A 27,065-nucleotide genomic window follows, 5' to 3' on the forward strand; every position below is an offset into this window, starting at 1 on the left:
AATTTGTTTATAATTTCAAGATAATTTTCTCTTTTCCAATACAAAATTGTCTATATTTCAAGATTATTGTGTCTTTACAAGACAAAATTGTTTATATTTTTAGATCATTTTTTCATGACCAATGCAAATTTGTTTATATATCAAGATTATTTTTTCTTGACCAATACAGATTTGTTTACATTTCAAGATTATTTCATTTACCAACACAAAATTGCTTACTATATTTATGCAATAAGACTTCAACTTATCTCTCTCTCTCTCCCAAAACAGGCTGAGCAAAACAGCATCAGCAGCTTCAGCATCAGCAGCATCAGGGCGCCTGCGCAAAGATGGCCACGTGGACGCCTCGAAATGCCATGCGGGGTATAGCTGTGTCACCATGGGGGCGCCCCCCACCCCCGCCCTACCTCTCCCCCGAGTACCCGAGTAGCGAGACTTTGCCCTCCACACCTCCAGACTCAGACCTGGATGATGAGGAAGCCTCTTCTTCCTCCTCCTCCTCCTCCTCCACGTACCCAGTAGAGAGTGACATGCCAATACCCATCTCCCCATACGAGGAACCGGAAGTCGAGGACTGGTTGGGTACGCAGCTCTCAAAAAAAAGAAATAACTAAATAAATAAATAAAAAATAACACTTATCACCTGACAGTAATATGGAAACAAAAAAAAAATAATTGCAATGAAAATATTTGAGCAGACACTGTTATATATTCAAAGGCACTTCAGGGACAGGACAAGGAAACAGGCAAGCAAACACAGGACAATGAAACGGGAAGACAAAAACATGACTAGGAAACAGGCAGACGAAAACAGGACAAGGAAACAGTCCAACAAAAACCGGACAAGAAAACGGGCAAATAAAAGAAAAACAGACAAGGAAACACGCAAACGAAACACAAGACACGGAAACACGCAAAAAAAAAAACAGGACAAGAAAACAGGCAAACAATAACAGAACAAGGAAACGGGTAAATAAAAAACAAAACTAAGACAAGGAAACACGCAAACAAAAACAGGACAAAGAAACGGGCAAACAAAAACATGACAAGGAACAGTCAGACAAAACATTGGGCAAAGGATCAAAAAAACTTTCAGAAAGACCAGGAACTAAGTAACACAGAAGCGTAGGCAATAGACAAGAAAAAAAAGGACAATCTTCAAACTATTTAACACAAAAACAGAAAGAAAAAAATAAGTGGAGCATGACAAAACACATAATGAACTTTTCAGTACAAAACTGACGGAATCTTTAGTTACTGTTGTTGAAGAACTCCACACAACTGACGCCTAATGACATGGATATGATTAATCCGCATGTCTCTATGTGACATATTCATTAGTAGAATCCATCTTAAAATGGTTTCCTGGAAAGCAAATAAGATCGAGAATATTTCTTAATATTTCCTAACATTTCTTGATATTTCTTAATTATTGTTTATTTGCAATTTTATTTCTGTGATCTGATTGACTCCGTCATTTGATTATACTTTGGTTAAACTCATTATTGCAGCTAAAATTTGACTTTATTTTCAATTACTTTTCACAAAACTTTTATTTTCAACTACACTTTGCATTACTATTACGTTTCGTTATTTCTTAATCTCTTCGCCTTAGTTTCGTTTATTTTCATTTTATTTTTTATTTTGTTTTTCATGATTTTCAAGGGTTTTCTTCCCGTCTCAGCAACATTGTCACGCCCATCTTGACCTCCAGAAGTTTCCCTGTAAGTTGCTCATTGATTTTATCATTTGAGGCCGAGGTCTGATCACATATGTGATTTTTTAATGATCGTGGACAAAAAAAAAAAATACTGTTCCATTGTTGTTATTGTTTGCGAATATTTGCGAATCCGAATCACTCAACAACACTTCAAGGTGAGAAAACTTCCTGATAGTTGACTGAAGTTTCGTCAACTTCAAAAGACGGAAATTTATGTTTTGAAAAAATTGTTTCAACATCGTTTTCAGCGCAGAATGACCTCATAGGTTTCAACGCTGGGCCTTTGGCCTAAATTTTGAATTCTAATTTCAAGAAATTTCCATTTAGAGAAACATTTGCAACATTATTTTCAGCGTAGAATGACCTTATAGGTCTCAGCGCTTGGCCTTTGGCCTAAATTTTATATTCCAAATCCAATTTCAATAGTTAAGAATCAATACAAAAAGCTTACATGATTCCAGTATGGATGCATCTAAGTTAAAAACCCGGTGCTACTGAATATTATAAGAAAAAACAGATTATTCTTTAGTTTTTTTCGAAGAGCAAATCAAATACTGTTTCTATTATGAATTAAATCATTTCACCATCATAGGGAGACCAGATATCATGAATTATATCTCAAAACTTTCCTTTTAAACTGGAGACATTTCCAAGCCGAAATCTCATTGAAAACTCATACTGCATACAGTGAATAATGAATAATTTAAAAAAATATATAAAAAAAAATATATATTACATGATTCCAAGATGAACACGTGAGTTAAAACCACGAGCCTCTGAATATTCTGATTGGAAAATATAATCCTTTAGAGTCTTCCTCAGGTCTAAATGAAACCCAGTTCTCCTACATCGAACAGACGAAGATGACAGCTCGCCCTCAATCAGTTTTTGATTTTTGGTTTTCGCGTTTTAGTTCTGGTTTTGTATAGTTTTTTCTTTCTCTAGGTTTTGTTAGTTTTAGTTACTTACAGCATTCGCAGCCTCTCCGTTATTTTAGAATAGTGTTTAGTCTCGGAGTTTTCTCTTGCTGTAGACCAGAATGCCAAGTTATATATGTTTGCGTAGGTTGAATAGCTTAGTTTTATTATCTTGACATTTTATTACAGAATATACTGTTTTATGAATATATGTAATTATACATATTGTGTGCGATGATTATAGTGATTTAATATGCATTCAATATCATTTTTTTTTGTTTTTTTTTTGGCTCTCTCTCTCTCTCTCTCTCTCTCTCTCTCTCTCTCTCTCTCTCTCTCTCTCTCTCTCTCGGCTCTTGCATTTGTATGTGTGTGCTTGAGTGTGTGTGTATGTGTACAGACATGTAAATAAGTGATAAGAACATGTACAGAAATATATATTTATATTTATGAATGCTTACAAATATATACATATATATATATATATATATATATATATATATATATATATATATATATGTATATTATATATACATATATATAATACTATATATATATATATATATACATGAATATATGATATATAAACATAAATATATATATTATATATATATATATATATATATATAGTATATATATATATATAATAATATATATATATATATATATATATATATATATAGGGTATATATATATATAAGGAGGCAATTAACCCCCGTGGACAATTACCCCCTAGGACAACTACCCTAGGACAAACTACCCCCTCCCCTTATTGGTTAACAATGGTTAACAGACTAGAATTACTTAAAGTGACGTTACTCTCATTGTATACAAAAACATTTTTCCTTAAACTGTCTTTGCTCCCTAAATTACTCAATTACAATTAAATAGTTTCTGAAATTGTTTATAAACTAAAATTTTCTTAAATGGTTTCAAGAAGAATTTCTTGATTTATGTTCTTGGCATGTATTTCTTTTCTTGACATTTAGTGAAACAACCAAGATCCCCTAAGCAACATGGAATTTATCAGAAGTTCTTGAGGAAAAGACAGACTAGTGCTTGATGGATATATATATATATGTTAAGCAGAAAGACTTGGCAAATGGTGTTGTGTCTTTTGAGTGTGAAGAAAGAACAAAGCCAGTTGTAAATCTAAGGTAAAAGTTTATATTCAACGAAGGGAAGTTATTGGTACTCTTCATAATCACACCCATGCGCCATCTAAAGCGAAAATTGAAGCTGCGAAAACTATCCAAAGAGTCAATATGCGAGCCATCAATGCAGAAGAAACAGCGCAGCAAATACTTTCTGAGGTTTGTGGAACAATTGATGAAGAAACGGGAACAAACCTACCACCAATTCATAATTTAAGACGTAATATTAGACAACATCGACAACGTTTATCTCTCTCACAGATGAGCATACCAAAACACAAGATGGTCATGGTCAAGATTTTCTGCCTTTCGACTCTGGGCACGTTGAGAAACGAATTTTGATCTTCGGAACACAGAAAAACTTGGATTACCTATGTCAAGCGTCACATTGGTCGCTAGATGGAACGTTCAAAACAGTGCCTCGGATAATTTTACAATTAAACACGATGCATGCTTTGATAAATAATCGTTCAGTTCCTTTAATATGTACTCTTTTACCAGATAAAAGCCAAACAACTTACTCAAACTTACTGGAGCAGTTAAAACTACTGAAACATGATTTAGCCCCAAAGACTATCATGGTCGAGTTTGAAAAGGTTATGATTAATAGCTTACAACTGGCATTCCCATAATCCAAAATAAAGGGGTGCTTTTTTCACCTTTGCCAAAGCGTATATAGAAAAGTTCAATCTTATGGATTTCAGCAGCGATACCTAGAGGATAAAGAGTTTTCCATCGCAATGAAAATGATAGCAGCTTTAGCTTTGGTACCGGCCTGTGCTGTCGAAAAATCATTCGAAACTCTGTGAATTCCTCCCCCATGAAACATATCCATTGCAAGACTACTTTGAAGACACGTACTTAGGACGTCCATGTCGAAGAGGAAGAAGGCGCGAACCATTGTTTGAAATAGAGTTGTGGAGTATGTACAAGAGAACGGCCGATGAACTTCCTAGAACAAATAATGCAGTAGAAGGGTGCTCCAAATATTTGGAAGTTTTTAACATGCACTAAAAGAGAACATTCATTACAACAAATACGCATGGTTCAATCTTTTGCAGGTTTTCCTGGACAGCCATCTCGAAGGCAATATTTAGATGCTGCAAACCGCATTATTTCAGTCACTAAAACTTATGAAAATACAGATGTGGTACCATATTTACGAAGTATTGCGAATAATCTGCATTTTTAAACTATTCCTTTTTACTTTTCGCTTTAATGTTTTTTATGACTTTTTCAAATTGTTGTTTTAAGGTTTTTATGACTTTTTCAACTTTCTTGTAAGAATTTTGTATGCAAATGTATTTGTATACATTAAAAATACTTTAAACTGTATTTTATCAGTTTCATTTAAATTATGCTTAACCATTTATAAAATGAGTTGTTCAGGGAGGTAATTGTCCTGATACGATTATATATATATATAATTATATATATATATATATATATATATATATATATCTATATATATCTATTATATATATATATATATATATAATGTATCTAACCTAGTTAATATTCTATATAATATATATATATATATATATATATCATATATATAATATATATATATATATCATATAATATATCTATATATATATATAGAATAATATATATATAGATATATATATATATATATATATATATATATATATATATATATCATATATCTATTTGTATAAATATGACTGTGCGAGAAACATATCAACTCCCTACCAAGTCTTAAAATAGGAAATGATATACAGTGAACCTCTTGATTAAGGACATATGGCTCCTTTTGACACATGTCTCTAGACAAAATCTCTAAGGTAGGGTAGGGCGACCTAGAATGTTAGTGGAGTTTTTATGCGAGGAGAGAGAGAGAGAAAGAGAGAGAGAGAGAGAGATGAGAGAGAGAGAAGGATGTGATGTAAGTGACGGTGTGATTATATCATTGTTTTACATGTACGTGGTTTGAATGTATATATTTGTGCGTGCGTATGAACTCATACAGTATACTGTAGAAGAGTGTATATGCAATTATATATATATATATATATATATATATATATATATATATATAATATATATAGCATATATATATACGTATATACATACATATCTATAGGATGTTTTGCATTTATATACTATGTATATATATAATTATATATACATGTTTACTATATATATATATATACATGCATAGTATATACGTATATATACATACATACAAAACATCCTCTCTTTTTGTGATGTCACAAGTCATGTATGTATTATTGCCTCCTTCTTGAGAACGAATGCATTGTTAAATGTTCTTAAATACTCAGCATCTTTCATTATTTAACAAATTGTTATCTAAGTTTCCCCTCACCCTCCTGAGCTATCAGCTATTCCACCGAAAATCACCAGAAATCTATCAATCAATAAATCCACCAAACCTCACTTGACTTGCATCCAATCACAGAGCAACAGTTGGCAACCACCGGAGAGATGTCAGTTGTGGAAAGACTCCAGTACCTTCTTGATACGGGTCAGTTCGCCGACGTCAACATCCGCGTTGGTCAGGGCAACAATGTCACCGTTTTCAAGGTGAGAGAGCAAATTCTTTTAGTTTGGGATTGTTTTTTTTTTTTTTTTTTTTTTTTTTTTTTTTTTTGTTTTTTTTTTTTTTTTTTTTTTTTTTTTTTTTTTTTTTTTAGATATTCTCAGGTTACGAGAGTTTCAGATACAGAACATGTGCTGCCTACTGATGATAATACGTGTCCTACCATTTTAAGTTTTCTGGAGAGGGTTAGTGCCGTCGCTGTAGCTGCAATCCCTCTCATTCCTTTTACAGTACCTCCGTTCACATTCCCTTTATGCCATCTTATCCTCAACCATCTCCTAACCATTGTTACATAGTGCAGCTGCAAAAGGTCTCATCTTTCAAACCTTTCAGCACTGAATGAACTCTCCATTGGTACCAGCGCCTGGCCTTTAGCCTGAATTTTATATTTAAGTTCATGTAAATAAAGTTTGTAGTTACAAGAAGTATAGATACATAACTTGTACTCTATGTTGCCGGAGATGTAATGTATACTAAGAGTATTCTAAGCAGTGTTGGCAATGATTAAATCAAACTGATTTAATCAAGTGATTAAATCATTGATTTTTTCATTTTAAAAAATCATGATTTTTTTAATTTGTTTTTTAATTTGAAAGCAAACCAATGGAAAATTATGGGTTAGAGGTTAATGAAAACTTAAGCATAACTGCGCTGCATCGGTTTATTTTTATATGAAAAAAATTGCAAGTACATACATTAGCACAGAACTGGAAACCTAAAAGATAAATCAATAGTAACTGTCATAAAATACATTTTGAAGAAAAAAAGGATTAAAAAAAATCTTTAAAAAATACAAATAAATGAAAAAATAAAAATAAAATCACTGATTTTTTTGTTCTAAATACAAAAAAAAAATCACCTACCCTCATCTTATTTCTGCTTTCAGGCACATCGGTTAATCCTGGCTACAGCTAGTCAGCCCCTCTACAGGCTGGTCTACACAGTGAACCCCCACCCCAACCCGAATGACGTCACCACCGTCAGAGTGACCGATATGAAACCGACTGACTTCGAACATATTCTGAAGTAAGGTTCCTCCTGATTATCGTGCCTTCTTCAGACAGGACTTCAGGCAGAGTTTGTTCAGAATCTGTTTTCAGATAATTTTTTATTTTTGTCACCAGTGGTGTGGTCGGTATGGTTTTGGCGTTCCACCTCGGTGGCCGCGAGTTCGATTCTCGGCCATTCCACTGAGGTGTTAGAGATGCGTATTTCTATGGTGACAGAAGTTCACTCTCGACGTGGTTCGGAAGTCACGTAAAGCCGTTGGTCCCGTTGCTGAATAAACCACTGGTTCCATGCAACGTCAAAACACCATACAAACAAACAAACAAACCGAACTTCCGAAGCTTCTCTGTAACTAAGGAACAAAATGGTAAATAACTATCGGGATTATGAACTGAAACTAATTGGGTTTGAAGTCCTCCCCTTACCACCCCTTCAACTTTCGCGTCAAATCCTGCCAGATTCACGTGACGTACGATATTGAATGGGGGGCGCTAAGCGGTCGTATGTTGTCGCTAAAATTACGACGCCCTAAATTCTCGCGTCTAAAACGTCTCCAAACTTTTTCGTTGCAAAATGGTGAGCGGCTTAGACTTTATTTCCCAATTTCGCTTCTCTCGGTCGTATGCTCGTGTGGTGTGATGGATGGCGATGGAATTTTAGTTTAACACAATTATTTATTTGCTACTTATTTATTATTATGATTTAGGAAGCAGACCCTCTCTCAAGCTTACTTTATTAAACGTGATGGCAACCTCAGCAGCGTTGCACTTGTAGAGATTCTTTATTTTTCGAATAGCGGCTTTTTCCGTACCTACTTAAACAGGCTAGTAGTTCGGGAAAAGCCGCAATTCGAAAAATAGAGAAGAATCTCTACAAGTGCAACGCTGCTGAGGTAGCCATCACGTTTAATATTATTATTATTATTATTATTATTATAATTATTATTATTATTATTATTATTATTATTATTATTATTATTATTATTATTATTTAGAAGGTGAACCCTATTCATACGGAACAAGCCCACCACAAGGGGCCATTGACTTGAAATTCAAGCATCCAACGAATATGGTATTCACTTGAAAGAAGTAACAGAAGTTGATAGGACATAACAGAAAGAAGAGATCAGTTCTTAGAAGAGAAAGAATTTACTAAGATATCAAATAAATAAATGGATAGAAATGTCAGTAAATAATTAAGATAAAAGGAAAATTGTTTTAGGGGAGAGATGAATGGCCTCTTCGCATGAACTTTTGACGTCCAGTTGCTCAATATTCTCGGAAAAAGAATGACCATAATGTATTACTGAACATGTCAGGGACAACGTTAAGAGGTCGGTGTCTTATTTATGAAGGAATGGGTGAATCGTGAAATTGAGGTCATAAAGACAAGCATTGAGGCACTTTCGGCTATGCAGCGCTGGAGACGGTGAAAGGAGGGATATGGAATGGTTGGACAGCAAGATAAGGAGGAGATCCAGAAAACATAATGTGATGATGAACAGGAATCTTAAGATGAAACTTAGAGAAAACAGTTGCAATATATTCTGTTTCTGGTCAAATTCACAATGTATCTTTCATAGAGGGTACCCTGCCGTTTCTCTTAATAAATTTCTGTGTTATCCGCTTTAATGTATGTGGTATTTTGTTCATTCAGTGAGTAATAGTTACGGCCACTTGGTGACTAACGTGAGCTTTTCTGGTCAGTTGGAAAGCTCCTAATGGATTCTCCAAGTACTCGTTTTCAGTCATCTTACCTACTCTAGCAAAGAGCATTTCTCAATTTCTCTTTTTGCAGCAGTTTTATCTATAACTGTTAAGCCATTTTAGGGGAGTTTTTGACTTATATCTTCATTTTGCAGTTTTGAGAAATTCATTTTACTTTCAGTGTCTCTGTTAATAAAACAGTAAGTGTAGTAATATTTCATAGTTCAGGATGTATGGATAAGAAAGTGAAGTACTTTCAGTGTCTCCGTTCATAACATACCAAATGCAGTGGTAACTTTAGTGTCCCAGTTAATGAAACAACAGATCCCAAACTTTCTTATAATTCAGGAGATATGAAACAACAAATGTAATACTTTCCTGAAATTCAGGCGATATGAATAAGAAGGGGAAGTATTTTGCCAGAAGTTGATAAACAAACAACCCTCCGCTTTCAGGTACATCTACACAGACACCATCGACTGCAGCAACATAAACGTAGCCTTCGAACTGCTGAGGGCGAGCAAGAAGTGGGGCCTGGCCGGCCTGGGCATCAAGTCGCTGAACTACCTGGAGGAATTCCTGGACGAGTACGAGCCTTCGTCGGACGACATGAAGACCAACCTCTTCGACCTCCTGGTCCTGTCAGAGCAGTCGCTGTGTGACATGTACGAAAAGTGCCTGAAGGTCCTGGCCAAGCACTGCAACGAGGTCATCCCCTGCGAAGGGTTCCTCAAACTGGAGAAGCCCGTCGTCTGCAAGGTCCTACACTACAAGGACCTCAAGTTCTCCGATCACCTGAGACTCTTCGAAGCCATCAGGGACTGGGGTCTCCGGTACGTCAACGTCAAGAACTTGAAGATGTCGCAGCTGGGAGACGTCGTCGAGGAGCTCATTAACATCGTGGACTTCGAGAAGATCGAGGACAATGACTTCGTGACGACCGTCTTGACCTCGGAGTGTTTAGGGAAGGCCGAGGTCATCGCCTTCTTCATGACCCGTGGGTTGGAGATTCCAAGAAACCTCGACTTCAACAACAACAAACAGGTCTGTCGCTCTTTCATTCTGCTTTTATGAATCAATGTCTTACACACTGTCCAGTGAGTAGTGCTAGACACGAAAAATATTCCTACTATTGTGGAATGCTTCTTAGTTTGTTCAGTTTACTTCTGAAAGATATTTGGTAACTCCATTGACCTTCTAAAATATGAGTCATCCTTAACAAACCTCTTAAGGGTAGGGGCCAGTGACTTGATGACCTGTATGGTTAATTTATACTATGCTTAAAAAATTCAAGTCAATACAGATGACGATTATTATATCCCTAGAATGAATATTTAACTTAATAAACATGGACTTATCAAATGTCTCTTCATCTGAGCTATCTCTCAGACTTGATCTACTTATCATAAAATATGTCGAATGTTTCCACAGTGTCCATACATGAACCCTAGCCTTTTAGTATCCAGTGTCTGTTAAATGCAAGTTATTCAACTGGGAAAAGAAACTTGTAGTGAGACCCTAACCAACTGTCATTGTTATTAAGTTTTTAAATCAGTATAACGCACTTAAAATATCTTTTGTTGTTGTAAACTCTAGTTTATTTTTTTTAACAGTTGACTCGGGTCTTGCCAGCACTTAAATATCCATCAAAAACTTCCCACTTTTCTTAAATTATAGACATTTTTTTAAGATAATTCCTTAACTTAGTTTGCGATGGCCAGTGCCATCTGCCTTAGATATTTTTAAGATACCCACAAGCCTAGATTTAGGTCAGCAACCTAGAATGTCTTTGTCACTGAATGACTAGAAAAACCATATCATATTTAAGACGGTCTGCGTGGCCTTTTTGTTCAAAGCACGTAGAAAACGTCATTATTTTTCTGATTTGTCAATTTTTCAAGTGATATCTTGATTTGTCCACTTTTCCCTTTTACTGTAAGTCTCGGGCTGTTTAGTTTTAAGGTCGTGTTAATCCAAATTCCTATGACGTACTGGATATCTTTTTAATCATTTTATCTTCTTTTTCCCCCACCTTACCAAATCCTTCCTTGGCACTTCCTGTCATTTTATTCACTTTACAATAATTATTCCATCCACTGGCCTTCCTTATGTTCCTTTTGTTATATTTTCTTATATTTCTTATATTCCTTTTGTCCTCTTCAATTATAATATGCTCATATTATTCTGTCCACATTTTGCCATGTATTTCCCTGTACTACTTTCTTTTCTTCATTTTCAAACTATTTACTTTTTACTTATTTATTCATTATGTATGCATACATTATGCGTGACTTTTTGCATTTGTTCTGACGAGCAATTTATTCAACTTTTCTTGGGGTGATGACTTTTTCTCATCTTTATAAAATGAATTTTTTTGTGATGTATTTTCATTCCAAAAATCATTGAAAATACATTTTAACCATTTTGCATAATAAAATATTTTTCTCAATCATTTTTCACATTTTTGAGGATGTGCTCATCTTCATTTGATTAAAACAAAATGTTCATTCTTTCCTAATTTCTTCTTAACATGAAATATCTTCCGTTCTTCATTATTATGCAATAACCATCTGTAACATTTCTTTCAGTTATGGCTTCTTTGTTTATTCATTTCTATTTTATTTCTGTTTTATGACGGAATGGATTCCAAGTGATCTTTATTTCTCAAATAATCTCTACCGGGTTTCCTTTGCCCTGCCAACTCCCAAACTACTGGGATATGAATTTGTTTGTCTGTCACATTTCGTATTTTTTCTCTATCCAACATCCCACAATTATTGCCGCTTTTTTGTCATGTTCGGAACTGTTTACCATAATTTTTACAACTCTTACCCAAATTTTACAACTTTATCGAATTTCACGAACTCTTTCCCAAATTTTACCACTCTTGCCAAAATTTAACAACTTTCCCGAATTTTACAACTTTGACCCAAATTTTACCAACTCGTGACCCGTAATTCTCCTTCCTTTTCTACGGCTGTGTACCTGACCCCGAACCCTCTCTCCCAAATTTGTTCATTCACTTCCGGTCTCTGTTCTTGATTCAATCCCTCTGTTGTGCCCCTGTTCCACAACGCACTTCCGATCTCTGTCCTCTGTCGTGCCCCGTTCCGCATCTATAGCTCCCATTCTGGATATGGTTTTGTGCCACTTCCGTGACGGAGGGGAAGACCAAGAAGGGTAGCAAACGAAAATCCGGCAACCTGTCTACCGTTCCCGAAAGTTCACCCACAGTACGTACGGTTGGTCCCGTTTTAAGCATGAAAGACAAAGCAAAGGATTTTGTGTGGGGGTCAATTTATTCCCCCCCTCACCCCCGCACCACACAGGATACCAAGAGAGCCTGGCCTCTCTAACTGATAGAGTATCAACCCCCCAGTTCTTTTAAGCTCGTGTATCTTTTTCAGTGACTTCAGGCTCTCAATTTTATTTGCAGTTTGTAGAACTAGTGTAAAAGGCACCTTTAAAACCTAATCAATTGACCTTGTACTTGCTCATACTATTAGTTTACTCAGTCCTAGTATTAGAGATAGATGCATGACCCCTATCAGTAGCTGTCCATGCATGTACAATCGTCCATTCATCAAACAAATGTAGAAATAGCATTAGATTTCCTGCTCTGGAAAGCTTTTGCTTCAAATATTCATCGGATCTGTTTAATTGAGTCTTCTTCATCTTCTTCCAGATCTCCCTCAAGAATGGAACGGTTTTGGCCTTCCAGAAGGTCTGTCGATTCCGCAAAGGGTATCGATGCCCTCAGGAACAGGTAAGCCTTTGTCATCATCTTAGAAGTAATATGAATATAGCATGTAATGTAACCAAGGAAACTATATTTTAATTTAATTGATGAAAGCTCGATAACACAAATTTCCTGACTTATGTTGATTTTGGGAATTTATTCACTAAACTGTCTTAACATATTTCATGCAGGCATCAAGTTGACAATTGCCTCTAACTGTTCAAAGTATAGCTTCTGTTATGCTGATCCCTTTCCTTTTCATTCTTCACTTACTCAAGTTTTCATAGGGTCCACCAGTGGATTTTTAGGAGGGATGGCTCTTGATTCCATTCAGGCATAGTCTCACATAATTGTACACATCTACAATGCATAGTTTTGTGCTCTTGAAATTGATACATTTTAAGAAAGAATTTTTTTTGCAGTTACTGAAAATGCCCATGTAAAATGCATTGATAAATAGATCAAAAGTAATCATATACCATTCTGAGCTCATTTATTTCTTTAAAAAAAAAATTTTGGTTGTGGCCCTTCTAAGATCACAGGAACTTATAAACTTATGAACCCCTGCTATGATGCAGAACAAACCCCCATAGCTATTACTGTATGACCATCAAAAGCCTGGTGCTGGAATACCACAGTGACACTGACATAGTAATGAATCTCACAAAGTTGACTCCTCACTGTCTTCCAGATATACCTTCCACACGAACTGAGGTTCAGAGTCAGCAAAAACGTCAAGCTGATTGGAGTAGGATTTGGGTTCCTCTTCAGCTGCACAGACATGGGAATCACCATCCACTGCCAAGGACCGTGGGAGACCAGGCAGTGGACTGATATCATACAGGTTTGTTATGATTTCTTGTACCTTATTATTATTATTATTATTATTATTAGCCTCTTCTCCACTGGCATAATATCTCAGAACAGTATTATCTGCACTATCTTTCTCAGTATTATTTGTCCAACTTTTTTATTAGTTATATGAGTAGTGGTTTTCTCAAGGGTTGTGTTATAAGAAACGACAAGCATTTAAGAGCATTTGTCTTTATTAGGAACAAGATGTCACTTACATTAACAAGTACAACAATATCAAGATGTTAGGAAGTTTAGTTAAAATACAAGTCAACTCCTGAATTTGTCAGGTTGTCAAAGTAAAATGGATGTCATTGTAAAATTCCGGAATCACTGTAGATACACAGTTGTTTATCCTTCATTAAAAGACCATTGTTCCCATATCACTTTGAAATCTTAGTTCACTATGTTGTTTTGATATGAATATTGGAACATACAAAGTATTTAACTGACTGAAATTGACAATTTATTGTGAGGGAAGTGATCAGTAAAGTGTCGATTACAATAAGTCTGTTATTGTTTGTTCTCCCAGACCTACTGCCGAGTTTCAGGTGAAAAACAAGAAACTGCCGACGTTCGTCTCATGTTCTCCGAACCAGTCCGCATTGAAGCTAACCACAGTTACAAGGTTTGTCGAGTCTTTGGAATATCAGAATGATTCTGTGGATTTTTCTAACCTGAGGTATGTTTAGGATTTAGATATCCTTCTGAGTTCAATGGAGCATTATTTCTGATATTGTAGATTTTACAACAAAGTACTAAGGCAAAAGGAATTTCAGTTTTCTGTGCTAAAGAATACTTACTGCAGCATAAGTGGCCAGCAGCACGGATCAGTAATTATAACTCTGTTATGTCTCTTGGGTCTACAGTCCCTAGAGAAAAGTACAACTATTGCCATTTAATACTTTGCAAACTACTCAAACTTTAGTGAACAAAGTCATTCAAACCTCAGTGAACTAGTAAACTGACAGTGGTCTGTTGTATTTAAGTGGTAACATGCAAAACATGTAATTACATGTTTATGGAAATCTTTTAAGGTAAAATTTGTACACTTATGTATTTTCACCATACATGAAGACTTTAAAAAATTATCAAGTATGCAAAGTATGTAAGGTTTTGGAATTGGCAGTTTTTGTGTTAAGACGAAAGGACTGCATTTTATAATCTTTACAACATATATCACATAAAGCAGTAAATTTTCCTGAATTCAAGAATATTTTCTTAAATTTAAGCACTTTTCTTTACTGTTCATTGGTCAAAAATAGCAGTCATGTAGATGGAAATTATGTGCAGGTGGAGGATTTGTTTTGGTCACATTTATGATGCCTGAACTTGTTCATTTGTTATTATTCCCTTGATTTGAAACTTTCATTGTATTTGCATGTCAACGTGAGGCATACATAGGGTTTTCCAACAGAAAAAAACTTTAATGAGTTCGATGTTACAGAGAACATAGCGCATTCTTATGTAGCCCAAGGACCTTGATGCAAACCTTTCCTGATAAAAACAAGAGAATGAAGAAGGAGGGAAGAGGAGCAGACAGTGATGGGGCCTAAATGTGAAAGTAGCCCCCCCGCCCAACCAAAATGATGTGCTTTTTGAGAACAATTTCCATCTGTAGCTCAGCCAGAAAATACACCACCCACCTAAATCAATTGTTTTATCTTCACAGGTTATGGTCAAAATTGGACGAATGAGTTCTGGAAGTTCAGATGTTGAGCTTTGGGGAGGCACTGGTGCGCAGTACACGGTTGCGACAGAAGAACTTGACTTCTACTTCATCAAGGCTGCAGTTGACCCAAATACAAAAGTTGAGGAGCGAGATGGTGATGTTAATCCTGGAATTATCACAGAGCTGTTGTATCAGATCGACACAGAAGACTACAGCAAAGAAGATGCGAAGACTGAGGTTGTCACGAGGAGACGCCGTCCAAAGGAGGAGGAGGAGGAAGATGAATCCCAACAGACATCCAATGAAGCTAGTCCATGGCGCAAACGTCATAGGGCTGCAAATATGTCCCTGCAGACTTCTGAAGTGACGAGAATTAGGCGAAGAGGTGATGGCAGTGACTCTATATCATATACTCCTAAAAAATCTCCCGTAGAGGAATATAAGCCTATGAGTTTCTCAACTAACAGGTGGAGGACTAGAACTCGTGATGAGGAATCTGATTCCAATAAGACCACTCCAGTAGAAGAATATAAACCATCAAGCTTTTCCACGAATAGATGGAGAACGAGAACGAAAGATGAAGACACTGAGAAAGCCACTAAGGTAGAAGAATACGAATACAAGCCAACTAGTTTTTCAACCAACAGATGGCGACCGAAACCTCAGGAAGAGTCTAGTAAACCTGTGGAAGATTCTAGACCTACTAGTTTCTCCACAAACAGATGGCGAACGAGAACGCAAGAGGATTCTAGCTCAACTGTGGCTAAATCCAATGAAGAAACTCAGCCTCCAGGTTTTCTTACAAACAGGTGGAGAAACAAATCACGGGATGAAGATTCTAATAAGAGCACCTCAGACACTCCTTTTGGTACCAGGAAAGTATCAACTGAAGATAAAACTGACGTCAATTCCACCACTAACCGTTGGAGAACTAGATCTCGAGAAGAACCACCACAAACCAAAGTTGAGCTTCGCAAAACCATTGGAGCTGACGATGACAAATCAAGTTCCCTACCATTCCTGAGGAGAAGAGAGTCAACAGAAAATAAGCCTGCTGAATTACCTTTCATGAGACGACGAGAATCAACTGAAAATAAAGTCACGGAAATGCCAGCATACTTGAGAAAAAGGTCAAATCCTATGGATGATAATAAAACAGCAACACCATTTGGCAGAAGTAGATGGGGCAGTAGCATTACTTCCACTACCAGTAATGATGATAGTAAATCTAGCTCAACAACACAGAGTCGGTTTTTGAAGAACAGTGATATATCCTCTAAATCTTCTCAACCAAGTGATTCATACAGAACAAGAGATACTTCTGCATCACGTTACAGTTCCAATAGAGAGATACCTTCAACATCCACTCTTTCAAGGCCAAGTGATAGTGTCATTGGAAGAACCAGAGAATCCTCTGTGTCTTTAACACGAGCTCCTTCCCTGTCAAGGTTTCGGGACTCCTCATCCACATCTCGCTTTGGTCCGTCATCTACAAGTAGTTATGGAAGCAGTTATTTAAGCAGGTATGATTCATCTTCAGCTGGTGACACTGGCAATAGTGGATTGTCAGACTCTAGCCCAACTAGCGTCAGTAGTAGATACAATTCATCTACCTCAAGTGGGAATACTCCAAGGAGGTATTTAGGTGCTGGTAGTGATTCAACTCTATACAGAACCAGGACAGGTTCCAGTCTTGGCACTGGTGGAACCAACCCCGGTGTTAGCGATAGATACAGCTCCACATCAAGTAACAGATACACACCCCTAGGAACCTCATCAGGACTGAAAGATTCAGGTTCAAGTAGTAGATTTAGTATTTCAGGATCTTCAAGACCTAATGATTCTGGAACTAGCAGTACATACAGTACATCAGGACTCAGAGGAGCTTCTGACTCTAGCCCTAGTAATAGATATAGTAGTACGTCAGTGTCAAAGGGAACTACTGACGCCAGTTCTAGTAGTAGATATGGTTCATTACTGTCTAAGGGGGCTACCGACACCACCTCTAGTAATAGATATGGTACGTCAGTGTCCAAGGGAGCTACTGATGGCTTCTCTAGTAGTAGATTTGGTAGGTACAGCTCCCCAGTCAACACAAGAGGGACTGACTCTACCTCAAAGAGCATGGGCAGTAGATACGGCACCTCAGTTCTGTCTCCCACGCCCAGCACAACTTACAGTGGTAGCAATAGCAGCAAGCTGAGTGCTGCCAGTGGAGCTGGTAGGTATGGAAATGATAGTCCCACTGGTAAATATGGAACCACAGCTAATAAATACAGCACCATATCCAGCCGACATTAATATTACTTGTGAACTATATATATGATATTGATAGGGGTTTTCTAGTGTAATTAAATGTATGTAACGATTTGTAATGGTATATTCTTCTTCGTCTCGACGTGCACAGCTTCTTAGCCTGATTAAATCGACAATATAGCATAACCTTTAAAAAAAACGTATCTCATTTCTGTCTTACCTTCATACTCTGTATGTCTGTACAGTGAATATCCTCTTCCTGTCAACTTAGTATTAGAACCTTCAACCACACCTTTCTTATCTCTTGAACGCATTCCGTAACTAAGGTGTTATGTTGAAAATGCGTTGTATGTCGAAATGCACGAAAGGAATCTTTTGCATCAAAAAAACTGTTGTACAGACACCACCCTAATTACAAACGAGTTACCCTCCGGACTGCCGTTTCTATGTTGGATCGTTGTGTACATTGGTTACTGCACTCTTCATGCCTATTCAAGCACAGTATGATATAAAATTAATACATTACCGTACTTCTTTTCATCCTAAAACAAAATACATTGTTTGTACAGTACTGTATGTTCAGAATAGGAAGGGAAAACGAAATCTGAACTTGGGGTGGCAAAGGGGGTGCTCTGAACACAATTATAATTTGCCATCTTATTTGTTCGTATCGGCGAATTTTCATAAGTAGGGTGGTGTTTGTACAGTAAAATGTAAAATGTAGCCCTTGGAGATTAAAAATGCCAAGTACAAACATTTAAAAATCTACAAAAAAAAAAAGTAGGGCTAATTTATTTAGTGACATACAGAAAGGTAATTGACCTTGACTTGTGTGTGACTTGTCATCAAAGTCAGTCAGATGAATTTAATATGCGTTACAGGTGGATAAAATTAACCAGCCATGTCTGTGTGCTACTCTCTCTCTCTCTCTCTCTCTCTCTCTCTCTCTCTCTCTCTCTCTCTCTCTCTCTCTCTCTGTTTACTTCACTTTGTGGAAAATTTTTTTATACTATTGTTCATGTATGTATATATATATATATATATATATATATATATATATATATATATATATATATATGATGAGTGGTAAAAATCTCTGTTACAACAGAATTCCATCTAATACAAGGACCCCATAAAATTGCACAAATATAGAAAGTAAGTACTACAATATTTCATAGACTGCTGTCTCTCTTCAGGTAGGTAATGAATGAGAAATGTTACAGACGGTATTTATACCAAGTGAACCATTCACAGGTAGCCATGATAGGTTATCCCCGCTGATAATTCCTCTTTAATCTTCTTAAGCGTTAGTTGAAGGAAGACTTTATCTATGATATCTGAATCCCAGGTACCCTTTGAGATGTTCATTACCTGTCTTTATTTAATCAAGGCTGACTCTATCATCTGGCTCTTGTACCAACATTTTCTGCTAAAAATTATATGTGACAAATTCCAGTTTATTCTGTGGTTGTGGTTATTTATAGGGTTAAAAATAGCTGAGCTCTGTTGTCCATACCTAACTAATTGTTTTAGCCAAACCCCTGATTAATGTCCACCAAAAGACAATCACCAAGGACACAGGAGTATACAAAATCCCATGCCTGGATTGTGACCAATCTTACATCAGTTTTACTGGAAAATCACTTCCCCAGAGATTAATACAACATAAACGGTCAGTTAGGTATGGACAACAGAGCTCAGTTAATTTTAACCATATAAATAACCATAACCACAGAATAAACTGGAATTTGACATGTATAAAATTTATGGCAGCAAATGTCGGTACAAAAGCCAGATGATAGAGTCAGCCTTGATTAAACAAAGACAGGTAATGAACATCTCAAAGGGTGCCAGAGATTCAGATATAGATAAAGTCTTCCTTCAACCAACGTTTAAGAAGATTAAAGAGGAATTATCAGCAGGGGTGACCTACAATGGCTACCTGTGGATGGATCTCATGGTATAAATACTGTTTTTTTCTGTAACTTTTCTCATTCATTACATGTCTGAAGAGAGACAGCAGTCTCAGAAATATAGTACGTACTTTCTATATTTTGCTGATTTTATGGGCTCCTTTTATTAGAAGTATATATATAATATATATATAATATATATATATATATATATATATATATATATATATATATATATATATATATATTATATATACGCAAAAGCCAATCATGCATAACGTAGACATACCCCTCGTGTCAGATATAACTCCTAGTTATACTACTAATACTTTCGCTAATGCTTCTGAATATTGGAAAGGATTTCTTCGGTATTCACTAATATAACACCTTGAACTCATTAATTCCTTCATTTATATTTTGGCTTCAGCTGTTGATGTAATCCTTCGAATTCATTTGATAACACTTGTGTGCAGTCAGCTATTTTGGTTTTACAAAACTACCTCTTTTAATTTCTCAAAACTTTCTGAGCTTAATTTTACTAAAGTAATTTTCATAACGCTTATGTTTTCATAACCTTGAATTTAAAGAGCACCCTTTTTTATTTTCGACTCTTTATTATTACATCTTCATTAATGCATTTCTTATTCACTGTTAAATTTTCTTTCTTAGTTGAAACTAACACCAATCTACTTTCCTTTCAGATATCGACACTAGAGGGGGTTGCTGTTTGTTCCTGAAAAGATAAGCCCAAGAAATTTCGGATTAAGTCTCTCTCTCTCTCTCTCTCTCTCTCTCTCTCTCTCTCTCTCTCTCTCTCTCTCTAGACTTTTCATCCTGTTGCAAAGTCTAGATACGCATTTATGGCAGTGCGCTCTTGTAATTACGTAATATTATTAATGTTTTTGTTTTTTAGGTAAGTGATTCGTTGCTCTCTCTCTCTCTCTCTCTCTCTCTCTCTCTGTCTCGGGCACGGTTTGGTTAACTGCTATATAGGAAGTATCATACATAAGTACTCATGCTTCCAAAATTCATGGACTCGAGTGGCCTTCAGTAATACCAATAAATGGATATTGAGCATTTTTGCAGTCTAAATGACGAGATAAAATTCTTATTACTTTTTCTTTGTCCCTTTGGACCTGTCAGATAATTTCGTGGTTTGTATAGCACTGTGGCCTGTCGGATTTGTCTTATGACATGATAAAATTAAGAAACTGTGAAGAAACAAATGAGGTTATATTCAGCCAAGTCAAATGGCTTTTTGGCACTCGTAAATATTTAGTTCGCAAATACTGATGATCTGTTGTCTCAGAAACACATAACTTTTTTAATGTTTTACTCCACATGGGAAGCATGGTAGATGTCTTTAGTTGTTTTGTAAGGTCTTAACTACATAGAGCTCCTTTATATGATGGTAAGATTCACTTAAGCTTTATACGCCTACATCGAGAAATCTCAGAAGAGAAACCGTAGTTTGGTAGGCCTAGCCCCATAGTATTGATTATTTGCTCGTGCTGTTTCAACCGTAATGTCATTTGTTTGAACTTTATATATATTTCTGTCATGCAGTAGCCGGCCACTGCAGTTTGCGAAAACCTTTTTACCTGTTTTACATCCCTACGAGGTACTTAAACAAAGCACTACAACTTCCTGTAACTTCGTTTCAGCGCCTGAGATCACTAATTTTTTAGGATTTCTAGGTCTTGTAGAAAAATAGCGTCTTTCAGTATTGCTAGTTGTGTATCACGTAACTGCAAAACCTTCCTTCCAGAGTTTTCAGATGGATGAAACCATTTTAGGAAATGGATGTCGTTTCCTTCAGGGACAGACCACATAAAATGACCTGTGTCAATGTGTATACAGGCACAGCCATTAGACTCATGGTTTGGGTAACCCTAAAATAATCAAATAGAAGAATATGTTTGTTATAAAACAAAATACTAAAGAAAACTTGGTTTTGTTTTAATGTGTGTCTCCCTTTTTCATACGAGGATTCTATGTTAATTATTGTTTGTTTGGTTTTAGATGTTAGAGGATCAGTTTAATGACCTAAATAAAATAAATGACACCAATGTAACTGATATTTGTGAACTAAATTATTTAAATAAACCATTACTGACTTAATTTTTTTATTTTATCATTATTTTTTAGGTATCACAATGACTACAATTCTCCTAATATTTTAGTAACAAGTTTCAGACTATTTATTTTACAAAGTTGAAATCTTATAGCATTATTAATTTTTCTGTGACATTTCCTCATAAAACTGACTTGTCCCGACTCATTTTTAAGTTTCCTTCTTGAATCGGTTTCATAATATGTCTGACTGAAATAATCCTTAGTTAATAACAAAATTACTAATTTAAGATTAAAGGAATTAAGAGTTCAATAAACATCAGAAGCGAGAGCGCAAAAGCTCCAAACAACGGTTTTAGTTTTAAAGTTCCAATTTACGAAATAAAATGTTTATTCTCCTCCATAATACCATAAGGATTAATTTCATCTAAGGTAATGACTCGTTTTTAAGTTATTCATCTACACAAAAATACACTTATCAAACTTAGTTTATAGCACCTTCAAGACAAAAACCAGTATACGAACACAACAAAAACTTAATTCCACTATTGTTCTTATATATCTATATATATTTATATATATATATATATATATTTATATATACAGGGTAAGTCTTTAAAAAAAAGCATTCTTAGGAGTGAAGACTATACGTATTTAAATTTGAATAACAATACAATGGCTTACGTATTCTCTGTTGGACTAGGAGTCTTTTAAAAAATGGTAAGAAGTCAACTTTCGTCGCTTGTCGGCTCGGCTTTGTTGTCATTGCTATGGTTGTGGAAGAAGAAAAAACTGAAACACTGACAACATCAAGCTGCGAATTATAATATATTGTTAAATATTTACTGTGAGTAGTACATCGGTCCAAAGATTCCATCGAAGTGATAGAAGAAGTTGGAACGTGGGTCTACAGAAGGCATTTGTAAGTTTACCACTTATTCTGACACATGATACGAGGGTAAATGACCGAGCGGCCACCTCTCTCAGAACGCGGCCACTTCCCGAAAGAGCGCTTGAATTACTATGCCAATATTTCGTAATTTAGGAGAAAATACTTGGAGAGGATCGTAGAGGTCTTGGTGTGCTGCTAGGATGGGCCACAAGTCTTGACTGATGCTCATGGCAGCGAATTCAAGTACTTTTTTGGCAAGGTGGCCGCCATGTCGCCCGTTAGGTCATTTACCCTATCTGAAACTTTTTTTTTTTTTTTTTTTTTTTTTTTTTTTTTACCAATTCGTAGGCTTTTAATAATGCAAGATTACCTTTGAATATAAATTTCTGTTTTAAGGGGAAGAGAAGTTATATTTGATCCTAGAGCAATACTGGACGTCATAAGAAATATAAGCTGAGCAACCGGGAAGAATTATTATATTTCGTGCTGGAACTGCCATATGGAACGACGAATTCAACTTCAGCCTTGAGGGAATAGCCTTAAATCCAGCCTGAAATAAATAATTACTTCTCCACTTGAATTTGGACACTGGCTTGATCGTAGGCTAGACCCTGTGCATCCTAAACTAACCTAGCATCTCCATAGAAGCTTACATAGAATCCAAGTTTAGTACCAACTATTTTAGTCCAATAATATCGTTAAATGTTTACAACGAAGGGTTAGGATAAATTAAGTACGTAAACAAGTACAGTAGTTACGTTACAGCTCAATACTGTACATCCGATCCCGTGTCACAATAAATACTTTAATTTACAATAAGTATTTAGGCTTTGTCCGCATTTGCCAGTAAATATTTTAGCAAGATTTTTATAATAAAAAGCAATTTGGAATAATTTCAAACAACGCAATTCGTGAACGGAGACTTGGTAATATGGACGTTCAAGTTTTACCGTTAACCAGTCCCACTGACTTTTTATAAATTTTTTGCTTATAATCAAAGCCAAGTCAGGAGTCTCGGAATGCTTAGGGTTACAAAGTCCAAATGGTTTATATAAAGTTAAACTAGGTCTTTTTTTTAATAGTTTCCTGTAACTAAGTCACGTAAAGCCGTTGGTCCCGTTGCTGAATAACCACTGGTTCCATGCAACGTAAAAACACCATACAAACCAAACCTGTTAGTTAAAAGGGACCCGACATTGTTGTAAAAATATTAGCCAGTGCACTTTATGTGTCCGACTGAAAAAAACTGAATATAAATACTTTTCAAAATATTGCAAGTGGTTTTTTAGGGCTTTCGATATTTCCAGTCTTTATGATTTTAGGAAGTGGGATTAAAAGTAAATGCAGGATAAAAGGAAGTTACTTTTATTAGAGGCTTGGAGTGAATCGGTAAGCAGTATTGTGAGCGAGATGTGGAACGGGACACAAGGACATAACTCTCCTGAGTAGTTGATTAGGTACAATCTCTCTCTCTCTCTCTCTCTCTCTCTCTCTTCTGTCAAAGATAATGATGATAATGCAACATGGTAGGTGTTTAATGCACAGAAATACTCATTTACAATGATTCTTGGCTCTGCGTCATTGCAGATTTTTCTTTGGGGACAATTTCTTATGGTAAGAGTGGGATGTAACTATGAGCTGTATTGAGTTAATAAAGCATCAAACCATTTCGATTAATGGCTTGGAGCATTTTTTCTTTGCTAAAATTCTTGAAAAATATCGAGATCTAGGCAAAATTAGGCAACAGCTTCTACTTCACATTATCCCATGCACGCCTGACAAGCCAGAACGCGATCAAGTTTTGGTAGTTTCAGCTAGAGACTCCTCCAGTCCTCATTCCTAAACACAGACAAACACTCTCACATACACACACCTTTAGTAAGGAAATTTTAGCATCAGAACTGGCTGATCCGGGAAAAATTTTTTAACCAAATAATTCCTTCACCAGTGTGTTCTAATAGGTCCCTAGTATTACAAAAAAGAAAAAGAAAAAAAAAAAAAGCTAACGTTCGGGTCCCCTAGCAAAATATTTAGGGGCAAAATTAAGGCCGAAATAGCGGTTTTTTTTTATTGTTATACTCATAAACTATGCTTTTTGTCGAGACATTTATTATATATGAAATTAAGTAGATACAATTATCTTTCTAATGATATTTAATGATGTGTACTTTGCTTTGTTAGTTTAGTACCTATGATTCAACAAAGGATGACAAAACCTTGAAAATGCAATTTTTCCGAATTTTGTCTTTGAAGCTTTTAAATAGGCATTTTCTGAAAACATTTTCGGTGCACAATTAAAATATAACATTGTCTAAATAGTGGTATACAATAATATATATCTTACTCAATATGTGAAGGTGGTATGGTTCGAAAAGGGTTCCCAATTAAACTCCATATATGAAGGGAAGGGAATCTAAGGGTCGAACCGGGAAAAAAATTTGTAGCCAAATAATTACTTCACCAATGTGTTCTGATGGATCCCTAGTGTTACCAAAAAAAAAAAAAAATAAATAAATAAATAAATAAAATAGACAAAAAAACATAAAATGCATTCTTTAGGAGTAATGTAAGAAAATGTAAAAAAAAAATAATAGAGATTTGGGGGGGTTTTTGCCCCTTAAAGATTTTGCCCCCCTAAAAATTTTACTAGGGGTCACCGACGTTACGGTTTATATTAGTAATATACTAGGGACCTATCAGAACACATTGGTGAACGAATTATTTGGTTACAAATTTTTTCCTGGTTCGACCCTTATATTCCCTTCGTACTTGAAAGGAATTTTATTATTATTATTATTATTTTTTTTTTTTTTGCTCTACCACAGTCCTCCAATTCGAATTCGACTGGGTGGTATTTATAGTGTGGGGTTCCGGGTTCCATCCTGCCTCCTTAGGAGTCCATCACTTTTCTTACTATGTGCGACGTTTCTAGGATCACACACTTCTGCATGAGACCTGGAGCTACTTCAGCCTCTAGTTTTTCTAGATTCCTTTTCAGGGATCTTGGGATCGTTCCTAGTGCTCCTATGATTATGGGTACGATTTCCACTGGCATATCCCATATCCTTCTTATTTCTATTTTCAGATCTTGATACTTATCCATTTTTTCCCTCTCGTTCTCTTCAACTCTGGTGTCCCATGGTATTGCGACATCAATGAGTGATACTTTCTTCTTGACTTTGTCAATCAACGTCACATCTGGTCTATTTGCACGTATCACCCTATCCGTTCTGATACCATAGTCCCAGAGGATCTTTGCCTGATCGTTTTCTATCACTCCCTCAGGTTGGTGCTCGTACCACTTATTACTGCAAGGTAGCTGATGTTTCTTGCACAGGCTCCAGTGGAGGGCTTTTGCTACTGAATCATGCCTCTTTTTGTACTGGTTCTGTGCAAGTGCCGGACATTCGCTTGCTATGTGGTTTATGGTTTCATTTTTCGTATTGCACTTCCTATATATGGGAGAGATGTTATTTCCGTCTATCGTTCTTTGAACATATCTGGTTCTTAGGGCCTGATCTTGTGCCGCTGTTATCATTCCTTCAGTTTCCTTCTTTAGCTCTCCCCTCTGTAGCCATTGCCATGTGTCATCGCTGGCTAGTTCTTTAGTCTGTCTCATGTATTGTCCGTGCATTGGCTTGTTGTGCCAGTCCTCTGTTCTGTCTGTCACTGTCCTGTCTCTGAAAATTTCTGAGTCTTCGTCTACTTTTATTAGTCCTTCTTCCCATGCACTCTTTAGCCACTCGTCTTCTCTGGTTTTCAGATATTGCCCCAATGCTCTGTTCTCGATGTTGACGCAGTCCTCTATACTTAGTAGTCCTTTCCCTCCTTCCTTTCGTGTTATGTATAGTCTGTCCGTATTTGCTCTTGGGTGTAGTTCTTTGTGTATTGTCATATGTTTCCTGGTTTTCTGATCTATGCTGCGGAGTTCTGCCTTCGTCCATTCCACTATTCCTGGCTGTATCTGATTACTGGGACTGCCCATGTGTTTATGGCATTTATCATATTTCCGCTGTTGAGTTTTGACTTGAGTATCGCCTTGAGTCTCTGCATATATTCTTTCCTGATCGTGTCCTTCATCTCTTGGTGTTTTATATCCCCTCCTTCCATTATTTCCAGGTATTTGAATCCTGTCTCATCTATGTGTTTGATGTTGCTCCCATCTGGTAGCTTTATCCCTTCAGTTCTCGTTACTTTGCCTTTTTGTATGTTGACTAAGGCGCATTTTTCTATTCCAAACTCCATCCTGATGTCCCCAGATACAATCCTTACAGTCTGGATTAGGGTATCTATTTCCTTGATGCTCTTACCATACAGCTTGATGTCGTCCATGAACATCAGATGGTTGATTCTGTTGCCTCTTTTCTTGAGTTGGTACCCGGCATCCATCTTCTGCAGTACTTTTGTCATGGGAATCATGGCTACTACGAAGAGTAGTGGGGACAGTGAGTCGCCCTGGAATATCCCTCTCCTGATATTAACCTCTGCTAGTCTTATTCCAGAGCTTGTAAGTATTGTATTCCAGTTGCGCATTGTATTTTTGAGGAAGCTGATGGTGTTTTCTTCTGCCCCATATATT

At 36.2% G+C, this 27,065-nt stretch overlaps 2 protein-coding genes across 9 annotated transcripts in view; both read left to right on the forward strand.

Annotated features, from left to right (window-relative positions):
* LOC135210220 (dentin sialophosphoprotein-like) overlaps window positions 1-21,642 on the forward strand; it is an 82,245-nt gene extending 60,603 nt beyond the window's left edge. For 3 of the 8 annotated variants that reach the window (XM_064243058.1, XM_064243056.1, XM_064243057.1), the window contains 9 exons: window positions 271-582; window positions 6,235-6,359; window positions 7,262-7,401; window positions 9,545-10,133; window positions 12,212-12,322; window positions 12,775-12,855; window positions 13,520-13,672; window positions 14,213-14,308; window positions 15,353-18,591. In XM_064243058.1, coding sequence (XP_064099128.1) covers window positions 330-582; window positions 6,235-6,359; window positions 7,262-7,401; window positions 9,545-10,133; window positions 12,212-12,322; window positions 12,775-12,855; window positions 13,520-13,672; window positions 14,213-14,308; window positions 15,353-17,653 — 3,849 coding nt within the window. In that variant the 5' untranslated portion in view covers window positions 271-329 and the 3' untranslated portion in view covers window positions 17,654-18,591. Of the gene's footprint in view, window positions 1-270; window positions 583-6,234; window positions 6,360-7,261; window positions 7,402-9,544; window positions 10,134-12,211; window positions 12,323-12,774; window positions 12,856-13,519; window positions 13,673-14,212; window positions 14,309-15,352; window positions 18,592-20,222 lie in introns of those variants that run through there. The other 5 variants (XM_064243062.1, XM_064243061.1, XM_064243064.1 and 2 more) reach the window with 4 other exon arrangements.
* Window positions 21,643-22,361: 719 nt separating this feature from the next.
* The window catches only part of LOC135210229 (uncharacterized), a 31,950-nt gene continuing 27,246 nt past the window's right edge, over window positions 22,362-27,065 (forward strand). The window contains exon 1 of the mRNA XM_064243075.1: window positions 22,362-22,516. The gene's annotated coding sequence lies outside the window, so the exon portion shown is untranslated. The remainder of the gene's footprint in view (window positions 22,517-27,065) is intronic.

This window comes from Macrobrachium nipponense, chromosome 39 (assembly GCF_015104395.2).
Source record: "Macrobrachium nipponense isolate FS-2020 chromosome 39, ASM1510439v2, whole genome shotgun sequence".
Lineage (NCBI taxonomy): Eukaryota > Metazoa > Arthropoda > Malacostraca > Decapoda > Palaemonidae > Macrobrachium > Macrobrachium nipponense.